General features: G+C 41.3%; 1 protein-coding gene across 1 annotated transcript in view; it reads left to right on the top strand.

Annotated features, from left to right (window-relative positions):
* The window catches only part of ECT2L (epithelial cell transforming 2 like), a 47,906-nt gene that overhangs the window by 9,282 nt on the left and 25,533 nt on the right, over nt 1-13,091 (top strand). Inside the window, exons 6-12 of the mRNA XM_034765542.1 lie at nt 2,474-2,610; nt 4,698-4,807; nt 5,998-6,136; nt 7,508-7,676; nt 8,405-8,530; nt 9,959-10,051; nt 11,834-12,016. Coding sequence (XP_034621433.1) covers nt 2,474-2,610; nt 4,698-4,807; nt 5,998-6,136; nt 7,508-7,676; nt 8,405-8,530; nt 9,959-10,051; nt 11,834-12,016 — 957 coding nt within the window. The remainder of the gene's footprint in view (nt 1-2,473; nt 2,611-4,697; nt 4,808-5,997; nt 6,137-7,507; nt 7,677-8,404; nt 8,531-9,958; nt 10,052-11,833; nt 12,017-13,091) is intronic.

Raw genomic sequence — 13,091 nt, 5'->3', positions numbered from 1 at the left:
ATCTTTGCAGATTTTTTTTTAAATTAATTTTTAATATCAAAAGGGTAAGAGCTGAAAATGGTAACTATAACGATAGATTTTGTTTCTTCTATATGATTGTTTAGTCATATTTGATATGCCTATAGGGAAAGGGATAAAAATGTTCAGGCTTAATAGTGTCCAGTGGGGTTTCTAATACATCTCAACTGTGGAAATAATAGAAACCTCAAAATGTCAGTGTGTGGTTGTGGACTTAATTTCTTTCCAGTCTGGCACATATTGCTTTCCAATTTGGGAAAATGAAGGTTTGAAAGGAAAAGACCCAGTACCAGGATGTCCTGTAGAAATTTTAATTATAGCTACAAATACAGGCAATGCATTAAAGGAATCTTTAGTCAAGTTTAGATCAAAATGTAGGTTTTGTATAAAATTATTTAAACAAAGCCTAAGACTAACAAATATTTCCATGGAATTTTATGATATATCAGACTTTTATTAAACAGTGCTCAGCATATTGAGATTTTTGTCTACAAGTATAATAATCAGTGTATTTTATATTAATCATAGAATATTAAGGTTGGAAGGGACCTCAGGAGGTCATCTAGTCCAACCCCCTGCTCAGAGCAGGACCAACACCAACTAAATCATCCCAGCCAGGGTTTTGTCAAGCCGAGCCTTAAAAACCTCTAATGATGGAGATTCTACCACCTCCCTACATAACTCATTCCAGTGCTTCACCACCCTCCTAGTGAAACAGTGTTTCCTAATATCCAACCTAGACTTCCCCCACTGCAATTTGAGACCATTGTTCCTTGTTCTGTCATCTGCCACCACTGAGAACATCCTAACTCCATCCTCTTTGGAACCCCCCTTCAGGTAGTTGAAGGCTGCTATCAAATCCCCTCTCACTCTTCTCTTCTGCAGACTAAATAACCCCAGTTCCCTCAGCCTCTCCTCGTAAGTCATGTGCCTCACCCCCCTAATCATTTTCATTGCCCTCCGCTGGACTCTCTCCAATTAGTCCACATCTCTTCTGGGAGGGGGGGGGGACAAAACTGGAGTCAATACTCCAGTTGTGGCCTCACCAGTGGCGAATAGAGGGGAATAATCACTTCCCTTGATCTGCTGGCAATGCTCCTACTAATACAGCCCAATATGCCGTTGGCCTTCTGGGCTAACAAGAGCACATTGCTGACTCATATCCAGCTTCTCATCCACTGTAATCCCCAGGTCCTTTTCTGCAGAACTGCTGCTTAACCAGTCGGTCCCCAGCCTGTAGCGGTGCATGGGATTCTTCCGTCCTAAGTGCAGGACTCTGCACTTGTCCTTGTTGAACCTCATCAGATTTCTTTTGGCCCAATCCTCCAATTTGTCTAGGTCACTCTGGAACCTATCCCTATCCTCCAGCGTATCTGCCTTTCCCCCCAGCTTAGTGTCATCCATGAACTTGCTGAGGGTGCAATCCATCCCATCATCCAGATCATTAATGAAGATGTTGAAGAAAACTGGCCCCAGGACTGACCCCTGGGGCACTCCGCTTGATACTGGCTGCCAACTAGATATCAAGCAGTTGATCACTACCTGTTGAGCTGAGAATATAGCCAGCTTTCTATGAATCTTATAGTCCATTCATCCAATCCATACTTCTTTAACTTGCTGTCAAGAATACTGTGGGAGACCGTATCAAAAGCTTTGCTAAAGTTAAGATATATCACATCACCGCTTTCCCTATATCCACAGAGCCAGTCATCTCATCATAGAAGGCAATCAGGTTGGTCAGGCATGAGTTGACTGTTCGGGATCACCTTCCTCTCCTCTCAGTGCTTCAAAATGGATATTAGATATAGATTGTGAATTTTTATTCAGCCAATATGGATTCCCCTCTTCATGAATATTCGTTTGAAAGGATGTCACTTTTCATATAGTTTTCATGGAGACCACACCTTCAGAGCTGTCAAGTCCCCAAGTTTTCTTTCAAGTCTCATATTTGAAATTTTTCCTAAACCGCAGCCCCTGGAGTCATGTGATTATGTGAGAATATCAGTTTTCCTTTTTTAAATAGCAGGCTTCTAGTCTTTCTAATTAGAGAGAAAAAACTTGAAAATATGAATCCCAAGTCCTCAAAAATCAGAAGACAAATGATAATAGTCCTCTTTTTTTAATCTCATGACTGTTAAAACATTCGTATGATTTTTTTAAACTGAACTCATTTTTTTAACTATTCAGGTTGTCAACACTACTTTCATTTCAGGTATTAATATAAGACAACTTCATTTTAGTAGAATGACCAATTCCTCGCCAAAAATGAGGAGGACTTTTCAGGCAGGATGCTCAGTTTAGATAAAATCTAAAGACTGCCATGTAAAACTAACATGCTAATTTTTATATGGATTATTTCCCTAGTTACAATATTGTTACTCCGTTAGTGTGTATTTACCCATCAGTGGAAACACATGGGATTAAACAGTAGGGTCTGGTGATACTTGTTTTTCAGAGGAGTTATTCAAAGCTCGACTGCCTTGGATGAGTGGGACTTGGAGCTCAAGATTCTTAAAATCACGATTACAGCCAAGTCAGGCCCAGACGATCCAGGACCGGGCTAGACTACAGGCAGCTTTGCAACTAATTAGGGTAATTTCCCCCCAAATCTACTTGCATTTTATCCTTTGCAAATTGCTCTATTTTTATGCAAGCATTAAGTGCTGAATCCTGAGATAGGTTGGCGGTGCTAACACATAGATCCTGTTTAAATCAGAACTACTTGAAATACATTCCACTTAATTAAAAGCAATTAAAACTCTTAATTGATTTATGCTTCATGTAATCCCACTGAAGTCAGCACAGAATATGGTTCATGATTTATTGTGGACCTGATTTTGCCACCCTTAGTCATGCTGAGAAGTGCCCTACTCCAGGGCTGTCCAGAGGGGGGATCAAGTGGGGCAATTTGCCCCAGGCCCCGGGCCCCACAGGGGCCCCCACAAGAGTTTTTCGGGGTCCCTGGAGCGGGGTCCTTCACTCGCTCTGGGGGCCCCGGAAAACTCTCGTGGAGCCCGGGCCCCCAGAGCTTCTTCCGCTCCGGGTCTTCGGCGGCAATTCTATGGCGGGGGGTCCTTCTGTCCCGGGACCCGCTGCCGAAGTGCCGGGTCTTTGGCGGCAATTCGACCCGCCGCCAAAGACCCCAGGCCCCCTGAATCCTCTGGGCGGCCCTGCCCTACTCATTGCGTACTCCCTTTTGACCTCCAACGAAAACTTTGTGGCGTAAGATACTATGTAACATGAGTAAGGCTGGGACACCAAGACCCTAAGTAATATGTGGACAATGTTTTGTGTGAAATATATACGATAAAGCATAGAGATCCTGTTATACTTGTATAATTATTAGTTCAGAATGGTGCACAGTGCCACTACGTGGCAGGCTTTGTTATAGTAAATACTGGCAAGTGTAAGCGGCTGATCAACTAGAAGGCTGATGTGAGGGAGCCACTCCTGCAAAGACTTGTACCCTCAGTTGCTCATGAGCCTATGTCTACACTACAAAAAAACCCCAAACCAATGGTACAAGTCTTAGAGTGAGTCACCTGATTCAGGCTCACAGGACTCATGCTGGGAGGCTAAAAATAGCAGTGTAGAAGTTCCTGCTAAGGAGACCCTCCCTCTCCCTGAGACTCACAGCCTAGGCTCCAGCCTTAGCAGGAACTTCTACACTGCTATTTTCAGTCCTGTAGTGCAAGCCCTGTGAGCTCAAGTCAGTTGACCCAGGCTCCAAGACTTGCTACAGTGGGATTTTTTTTTTTTTTTTTGCAGTGTAGAGGTGTGACTACTCTGATAGGTAGTTACTCATATCTTTATGTCTTTGCAAGATTAGTCTTTGTGTCTACTGTGTGTCTCTTATCTCATAAATAAGACTGATTGATTGGGTGTCAATAAGAGTCTGAAAAGTCATGGCACAGAATATTTTGCTTCCTCGTAAACTTATTTTCTGCTGGAAAAAGCATTTATAGCCATCACTTATTTAAAAATACATTAAGACTTCAAAACACACATAAAAAACACATCAAAAAGAGCTGTTAAAATTGAAAGAAGAGACTTGTAAAACAACTATTTAAAAAAAATTAGAATCCCCTAAAGGTCATGATCTTCGCCATGGAAAACAGAAGTGACAAACATACAGACTTATTCTTAATACAGTTAATTTCATGCTTGACTAAACTGTACTCTGATTACAGCTAGATTCCGTCTGTAACCCAACTTGTAAAGCAGTTGAGTACAATTAACATTTCTTTGTGCCTTGAAATATACATGCTGAGGTTCAAAACGAGGCATTGGCAGCACAGAAAGTAAAAGTGTTTAGATGAAGTTGGTAGGAGTCCAAGAAATATGCTACTGGACAGTCTTTTTTCACCCTCCACTATAAATACTGCTGAACCCCCGCATCCTTGTGAAGCTTTGTATAGGATCACTGTCTTAGTTTGCATCCATATTACACAATTTACAAGATTGTGTCTGAGCCACTGTTAGAGTTGTATTCTCAAGTATTGTTCTTCTGAGAAACTCATCTTACTTTATGTCTGTCATTGGTAAAATAAGTTTAAGTTTTTTTACTGGTAGACGCAAGACAGCATTTCTTAACTGCTGCATTATGTAATTACTGAACCATATGTTATTACACTGCATCATACATATTTCTCTCAGCATTTTTGTTTAACTGCTTTCAGGAAAAGAGTGCTCTTTCGAATCATACTCTTTCAATGCTGCTTTCTGAAGAAATGAAACTAGCAGCAGAAAAACAGCTTGTTTTGGCCTCCTTAAAAACTTTGCCCAAAAGGTAAGCAGGACTCAAGATTTTCAAAATGCTGGTGATAATTCCAAAACCACATAGAAAATAGTATCCAAAACGCAATGATTAATAACGGTGACAGAATACATTGTAGGAAACAGCACACAAAACTGCAGATCTTTGTGGTCACGTCAGGTGGCTTTTAGCACCCTAACACCTTGATGGAGCTCAACTTTGTCCATTAGTTCTAAATAATTACCACATAGGTTCCCTCTCAAAGCTGTGCTGCTCGTCCTCCCGTGTTGGAAGGAGCAAGTCCACGAACTGGCATGCAGAAGATATGTCTGGCCCATGCAAAGTCCTCCATTTAACTGACACCACTTGGGCATAATCTTGGGGAGGGAACTGAAATTTGAGGTTGGGTAGAAATGTGGTGTTCTGCATGAGGGTGTGACCAGAAATACTAGTTTCCCACTCTAGATTCTTGGGCCCAGATTGGCCTGAAGAGATTTTAGAGATTCTTAGAGATTTGGGGGCCCAGATCAGCTGATCTGGTCTTAAGCCACCACCCTGAAGTTCAAAGATACGGAGAACAAGAAACTAGAGAGGCTCTCCCATAATGCAGCATAACACCCTCAACATGTTGCTGGTCCAGCCATAAAATGGGAACCTTGTAGAGCCATTTCATGCTAAGCCTGGATAGGGGGCTAATGACAAAACTTTGAAGTCTAGAGTTGTACTTTTCATTGGCTAAACCTACTTAGGGAGAAGATCCTGAAAATTCATTTTCTTTTGTGGACTTACAAAGAAGAAATTAATTTGTTCTTTACATGTATTGAGATTGTAAATTTAAAATCTTTTCACCACAGAGCAAACGAGGGCACTGAGGAATATTTTTCCTATCACCAGTGCTGCTAAGACATAGCGTAAAAATAAACACAAAAAAAGAGTGCAAATGGCTGACCTGTAGGTGTTTGGAACTCAGTGATCTCAATAGGCAGTAGGCGATTAAGGTTCATTTTCTCACAGAAGTGGTGGCCTTCAGGAGGCACGGAATAGAATAGAATAATAAGTTGCTGTAAATGTATTTACAAAACACAGCACTGCATGTCTATTCAGTGTAACTGAGGTTTAGACAGGTATTTTCATACCCTAATGTTTTATTTCTGCATTAAAGTAAAAAAGAGAGATAATCTTTAAAGGATATACTGCCTGAGTTTTTGCTTTTCCTTCTGTAGAAAGAATGTGACTGGAAGCAGATCCGACCCTGTGTTACCTTACAAACACTGTCAGCGTGTCTACCAAAAACACAGCAGTTTTGCATATCCACTTGAGCCATACCTGGTTTTGATATCATCCAGGATTCCTGCATATGAGGTATGAATTTCTTCTAAGTTCTCTCTTTTTTGAATAGTTTGGGTTCTGTGTACCCAAACTACATCCGGGGGATGTTCCTGAGACAGCAATCTGTTCATCCTTCCCTGCAAAGAAAGCATCCTTCCTGGATCTACTATAGCCTCAATCCTGCAAATACTTATACATGTGCTTAATTTTGCTCATGAGTAGTCGCATTAAGTGTTTACAGGATTAGGGGCTCAGCGAAAGCGCACCGTAAAGTGAAGAAAAACAAAGGAAAGAATAAGATTAAAATGACAGTAAAGTAATATTATGGGCCTAAATCAGTGTTTCTCAATAGGGGGGCATGGAGGAATGTTCAGGGTGTGTGCAGCGGGGCCGGAGCTAGCCCCCACATGGGGTGGGGAGAGAGCATGGCACTTCCAGCCCCACTCCACCCCCAGACCAGCTCCGCTTCCAACCCCATTCAGCCCCCAATCCTGCTCTGCCCTCACTCCCTCTCTGCCTGCAGACCAGCTCCTCATATGTCCCCATTCTGCCACTAGCTCTGCCTTCAGCCCAAGCTCTGTGCGGAAGAAGCATTGACTGTCCAGTAATGGGGGAAGGGGCACGGACAGATTCCATTACTGGTAAGGGGCGGGGGGGGGGAGGGGTCCACTGGAAAAGTTTGAGCACCACAGGCCTAGATGAATCTCTAATGCAGAAGTTTAGAGTTTAATATGAAACTGTATAAAAAAAATGCTGTCTGTGCGCATGTTTGGGGAGCTGCACATTTTTAATACACTGGTACTATGTCATTTGAAGTAAAAAAACCCAAATCATATGGTTTAAGTACTAATTTGTGTAAGACGTTCAGTGTTATAGCTAATCAAAGAAAAGTCCAGGATGTACACTTCAAAAACAGCCTATCCTGTATATTTATTTAAAAAGTTGAATACAATCTGAGTTTCAGTAAAGCATCAGTGGGAAATAAGTAGGAAGCTAAGCTGACCACCCAAGCAGTGTTTTGTTGTTTCATGGTAAAGGTTATAGCCCTGATCCTAAAAAAATCACTGTGTGTGGATGCACAGCTGCATCTGTATAGGACACAATTAACTTCATTGGGGGTTCACGAGGAGTGCCAGGCTGCTCACGCACAACGAATTGCAGGGGTGGCCTAGCTGATAAAGGTTGTTAGAGAGATCATCTCATATCCATTGGCATTATGGGGCTATAGGACAAAGCTGAATAAAGAATTTCTAGGTGTAATTAATTACTGTGTAAAATAATAATATGATGTGATGCATTCTACAAATGAATATTGAATTAAGAATTATATTTTTTCTCATGGAATTACATTTTGAGAAAAGCAGGATTTATTTATTGAAGGTATGAACTGATTTATTTCTGTAGATGGTGCTGGACAGCATCAAACCTGGGGTGATTCCGGTGTTGTATGAACATTGCGGACTGACATTGGAAAGCCTCCTTTTTTACATAGAAAAGGCTCTGGATGGCCGAAAAGCAAAGAGTATAGGGATTTTTAGCGATGGAAACTCCAGAGAGATCAATTTACTTCAAGGTAGGGGCAGAGAAAAACAGAGAAACTAACTGGGAACATGTCAATGTCATATCATGTTTAGGTATTTCAAAAGGGGAAACAGCATGAAAATAAAAAGTTAATCAAGCTAGCAAATTGGTCACTGATCCAACTGTAATTTGTTTCTGGCAGGTAGACCTCTGTACCTTCCATTGTAATCAATAGGACTCACCACAGGAGCGGGGGCTGCCTGGATGTAAAAGCTTGTAGGATCAAGGGCTTGGTAATTAGTTAAAAGCCAGAGAAAATATGACAAAAAGAGATGATAGAGCCATCTCTGCTGTCATAAAAAAGGAGATTGGACACATGATGCTAGTCCAAAGTAGCTAAAGGTCTGACCATGAGGTTAAATAAGGGATAAAAGGAAGACGAGAAAGAGAGAAACAAGCCGACACAGAGGCGCAAAGAAAAAAGTAATAGCCAGAAGAGAGAGAATACATGGTACAGAGAAAATAAATTGAGAAGGGGGAACAGAGAGAGAGAGAGAGAGAGAGAGAGAGAGAAAAGTTACTAAAGAAATGGAGGACAAGAAATCGCTCAGTTTTGAAAGTTAGCACATTGCCCTTAAAAAAGAGATTTGAGGGAAGTCTGTGTTAAGTCCTGGGAAGGGAAGTAATGATATGAGTACAGGAGGGAAGAATTTTGAGCAGAATGAAAACCCTCATGGAAATTTTATTTCTTTCATTGACTTTTATTTAAATGTTTTTCAGGCTGCAGAATCAGTATTGAGAACATTCTGAGTCCTGAAGTGAGAGAATTTTGGGAGAAGCTAGGTTGTGTAATGTCTCCAGAGGAAGGTGGTTATGTGGACATCTTTGTTCCTCTGGCAGCATCAGGTCAGTTTTGTTTGGACTTCTGTCATAATGGAGAATCACCCACTCCATTGGATCCTGTCCCTGAGTAGGGCTTGTTGAAATTGAGGTTGGCAGAAAATTGGGTTCTTTCTGAGGAGAATTTTGACTTTTGTTGAAAAAAATCTGAACACTGGAATAATTTTGCAGGAGTTGTAGTTTGGGTGCCTCTTGTCCCCATTCTCCTCTGTGGGCCAAGCCTGAGCTAGACAACATCTCTCATGATCCACCACAGGTATGGGGCTTCTGTTATGCACGGAGGGATGACTGATGCATCATGGGACATATAGTCCAGCCAAAAAGCCTGGCACACAGAGGAGAAGGGGGACATAGGACATCCAAAGCTCGCATTAGACATAGTGGTGGCTGAGGAGGACACAATTTAACGTCAAACCAAGCTAAAACATTACTTTTCAAATTGGTTCCACAAATCACATTTTTCAGAATAGAAATTTTTGACTTTGTCTGAAAGTTTTTGCTCTTTGCAGAAAAGTCAAAATTTTCCCTGGGGGAGTGGAAGGGGAGGGGAGAAGAAACACTTTCAACCAGCTCTATTTGGGGCAAGGAAAGTCTTTTTGTTCTGTGTTTGTACAGTACCTAGCACAATGGGATCCTGCTCCATGACTAGAACTCATAGGTGCTATGATAATACAAATGATGAGTGTACAGAGTCCATTAGAAAGCAGAATAGTTTCACACAGCTGCTGAGCTTAGTAAAGAGGCAGATATATTCTATTCATCTCATTCTCTTCAATTACCTCAGTCTGTTTGGGAAATATTAAAGGTTGATCTTGCAAGGTGCTGAGCAAGTCCAAAGACTTCTGAGCACCCACATCTGCCATTTGTTCAGCCTTGCAGGGTCGTCCCGTTAGCTGGCATCAAGCAGGTCATCACAAGAACTAAAGAATAGTATCCACTCTTATTTTGTTATTTTTCTTGTCTTGGAAGGAATAAGATGCACCTCAAAACTGGTGCATCTTTAATTCATTCTATTCTTCTCAGGGACCGCACAAACTCACAATGTGTGTCTCTTCATTGACATTAGAATGAAACTGGAGTTATTTTTTTCATTAGGGATCTCACGCCAAAAACAACTTTTCTAGTTTTTTGTCCACGTTAGTGGATGTGATTGTTCCTGCACAGTGTCATTTTGTTAAGATACACAGGACATCTTTCATGCTGTTAGTAAATATAGCAGAGTTTTCAGAATAATATGATAAAAACCATAAAAAGTACTGTTGATTCACAAAGACACAACATTTTCATCTAGCCTTGAAAAAAAGTTTAGATTCCTTTTAGTTTCAGATGAATAATAGTAGTATGGAGAAAAAGAATTGGCTAGTGGCTGTGATATTTTAGTGATGTAAATAATACAGAATTTTATGAACTAGAAAAAATAATGCATCTTTTCAGAGGCAGGGATGGAAGTCCTTTCCCAGCTGACTCAGCTAACTGGTGTGCTCTTCAGAACCCCCACAGGAATTGCAACTGGATCTTATCAGCACAGTAAGTACAGAAAGTTATTACACACGTTTATAAAGGGAGATATGTGGCACAACTGAGTCAGCATTTCCCAAGAGAAAAATGGTTTGTTTACAACTTAAAAATATAGAGACTTATTTTGCCCATAAGCAATGTAAGAATTATTTGATAAAAGCAAGAGAAAATTATTCTAAACCTGCTTTTGGAAAATGAGGGGTAGAAGTAGGTGTATAGAGGAAGGATGTTGGTATATGACCAATTTTAGATGGCTAGCATGGTTTACTAAAGACCCAGTGATATACAATAAAATCAGATCACAGATTTACATGATAGTGGTCTTCAAATACTTGAAAGGCTGCCATAAAAAGATGGAGAAAAGGTGTTTTCTCTTGCCACTGAGGTTCAAGATGCAATGGGTTCAAACTACAGAATAGCGATTTAGATTAAATCTCAGGAAAAACTTCCTAACTGTAAGACCAATAGGACAATGGAACAGACTGCCTAGAGAGGTTGTGGAACCTCCTTCAGCCTCCTTTTGAAAACCTCCAGTGGATAGCCATCTGTATTGGATGGTTTAGACACAACAAATCCTGCATCTTGGCAGGGGGTTAGATGACCCTTATGTTCCCTTCTAATCCTGTAATTCTATAGGTTTAACACTTTGGCTACATTATTCTGCCATATTTTAAAAATTCCATTCTAGGAACAGCTAAGTATTGTTTGATGTAATACTATTTGTCTAACTGTCAGGTTAGCACAATGAAGGCCAGAGGTGTCAAAGGGTAGGTGTCTCAAAGTATACATTGTGCAGAGAGAATGGATGGGAAGAGAGGATAGTCTGGTACAGCCACATCTATATTCAGATGCTTCAAGGTCCCTGTTTTGAGTGGACCATGTAATGCATGTAAAAGTGTAATTAGCAGAGGTTTCACGTCCTGAATAAACCTGAATTTGCTAAATCCATTATGCTTTCAAAAGGGGATGTGTTTGACATTCTGTCACAGATCACTAAAAATCTATACTTGGTGTGATCTTCTGATTCAGCATCAGAAACTCCACTACCAACGTCTTGTAGTTGCGGAAAGCCCTAGGCGTAATCAGGATACCAGAAACTCAGTCAGTCTCCTGTTGAAAGGGGTCCTCTGTTGTGTCAATTACATTTTATTGCAGTACTAATAAAAGTCAGAATTCCCAGAACTATCTGAATTTACAGCAGAGTAAACCAGGAAACAATTAATTTGTCATGATACTTGACCACTTTTGACCAGAGTGGTTAGCCAACATTTGGGGATTTGCATATTGTTTCTGATAGGAAGAGACATTGATGATGGAGTCAGGTATTTCTTTGATCCAGGCCTGTTTGTTTACTAAGAATGTACAAAGTCCTGTTTTCCTGAACATAGTAGGAATCAAACAGGAGAGAGTTTCTTTGGTCACGGTTCCAACTCTCTTTCAGGCAGTACTCTGCTCAAAAGCTCACACTTTCAGATATTTTTCTCAGTCTAATGCTATCCAGTCTTCTTAACTCCCTCTGTGTGTTTCTGCTGCAGACACACAGATCTACCAAATCAATACCCAGCTCTTGCATTGCTATATCAGTCTCCAAGGACGCACCTGAGGCTACACGGTTGAACTTCTACTCAAGCCTTGCTGGGTGCCTGCATTTTGGGTTGTGGGTTCTATTATTTCAGCTAAATGTTCCATAAAGGAGCTTGATTATTCTTACACTTATACTGAATGAAGGACAATGGTTACATCTACCAGTTTCAGTGAGGTTTTGCCTAACACCCAGCATAAAAATATCAGTCCTTAGTGAATGGCTGGGAAAACAGAAGGATGGACCTCCCACCTCCACCTACTTCACTGAAGTAAAACTGCAGACATGGCTCAGAATGACAGAGCTCCTGGAGGAGGCACTGAAATCTGTCCGGAAGCAGATGCGACCATATTTAAGTGAGCTGCAGAAGAGTATTAGTGACAGGATTATTGGTAAGATTGGTCATTTTTCCTTTTCTAAACACTTATAAAAGGGTTAGAAAAACATTTGAAATCCCCTCTCTCCCCAACTTTCATGGAAACATCACAACTTTAGAACTTGTCTCTTCCTTTCCCCATTTCTCCTGTATCTATTTTGATGGGCAAACATTGTCTTCTGGGTCTGTGATGCACATTGTACATGACGAGTATTAAAAATAACTTACTGCAGAATGAATACTTCCAATGCTTGTGTCAGCTAACACAAAAGTGAAAATAAATGGAAGAGTTATCTGCATGATCAAAACAAAGAATGCTAAAAAAGTTATTCAGTTGTTTTTAATAAAGTATTATATCCATCAGCAAACTAGGTCATTTGGTAATAAGTGTGATTGTCCAAATATATGGCCTCTGCACTTGCATTAAGATGCTCAGACCAGGAACCATTGAATGCAGTTTGCCTAGCTTAGGCCCCTTCTGTATCAATGCATGTGTACTACGAACCAAGACTATGCCCAAGAAAAGCCTTGTCAAAATGAACGCTCAAAAACCAGAGCATTGTGGGGATCTGTAGATGTTATATTGGAAGAACTCCAGTTACTGATAGAGCAACCTAGTTTTCTCCTAAAGATATATCTTTCAGCACACACTAGTTTCAGAAACTATCTCCATGAAGAGGGTAAGGTTACGTTAAATGTGTCTAGAAAATCTCTCTCAAAGTTGTTTTCTGACCCCAATCTCTGAGTTTAGACAATATCCTTTAAAGCCGCCATACAGGCAAGACTGGCACTTCCATTTAGGTGACCTAGGTGGTTGCCTAGGGCGCCAGGATTTAGGGGGGGGGGGGGCGCGGCCTTTTGCCGCCCTCGGCAGCAATTCGGTGGCGGGGGGAGGGCCTTCCGCGCTCCGGGTCTTCGGCGGCAATTCTGCAGCGGGTCTTTCACTTGCTCCAGGACCTGCCGCCGAAGTGCCCCACAGACCAGGAGCGCGGAAGGACCCCCCCGTCGCAGAATTGCCACCACAGACTTGGAGCGCAGAAGGACCCCTGCCTAGGGCACCAAAAACTCTGGCGCCGCTCCTGCATACAGGC

The sequence above is a fragment of the Trachemys scripta genome, chromosome 3 (genome assembly GCF_013100865.1).
Source record: "Trachemys scripta elegans isolate TJP31775 chromosome 3, CAS_Tse_1.0, whole genome shotgun sequence".
NCBI classification, from domain to species: Eukaryota; Metazoa; Chordata; order Testudines; family Emydidae; genus Trachemys; species Trachemys scripta.
Note: the sequence above shows the minus strand (reverse complement) of the source record. Positions and strands in the feature narration are given on the sequence as shown.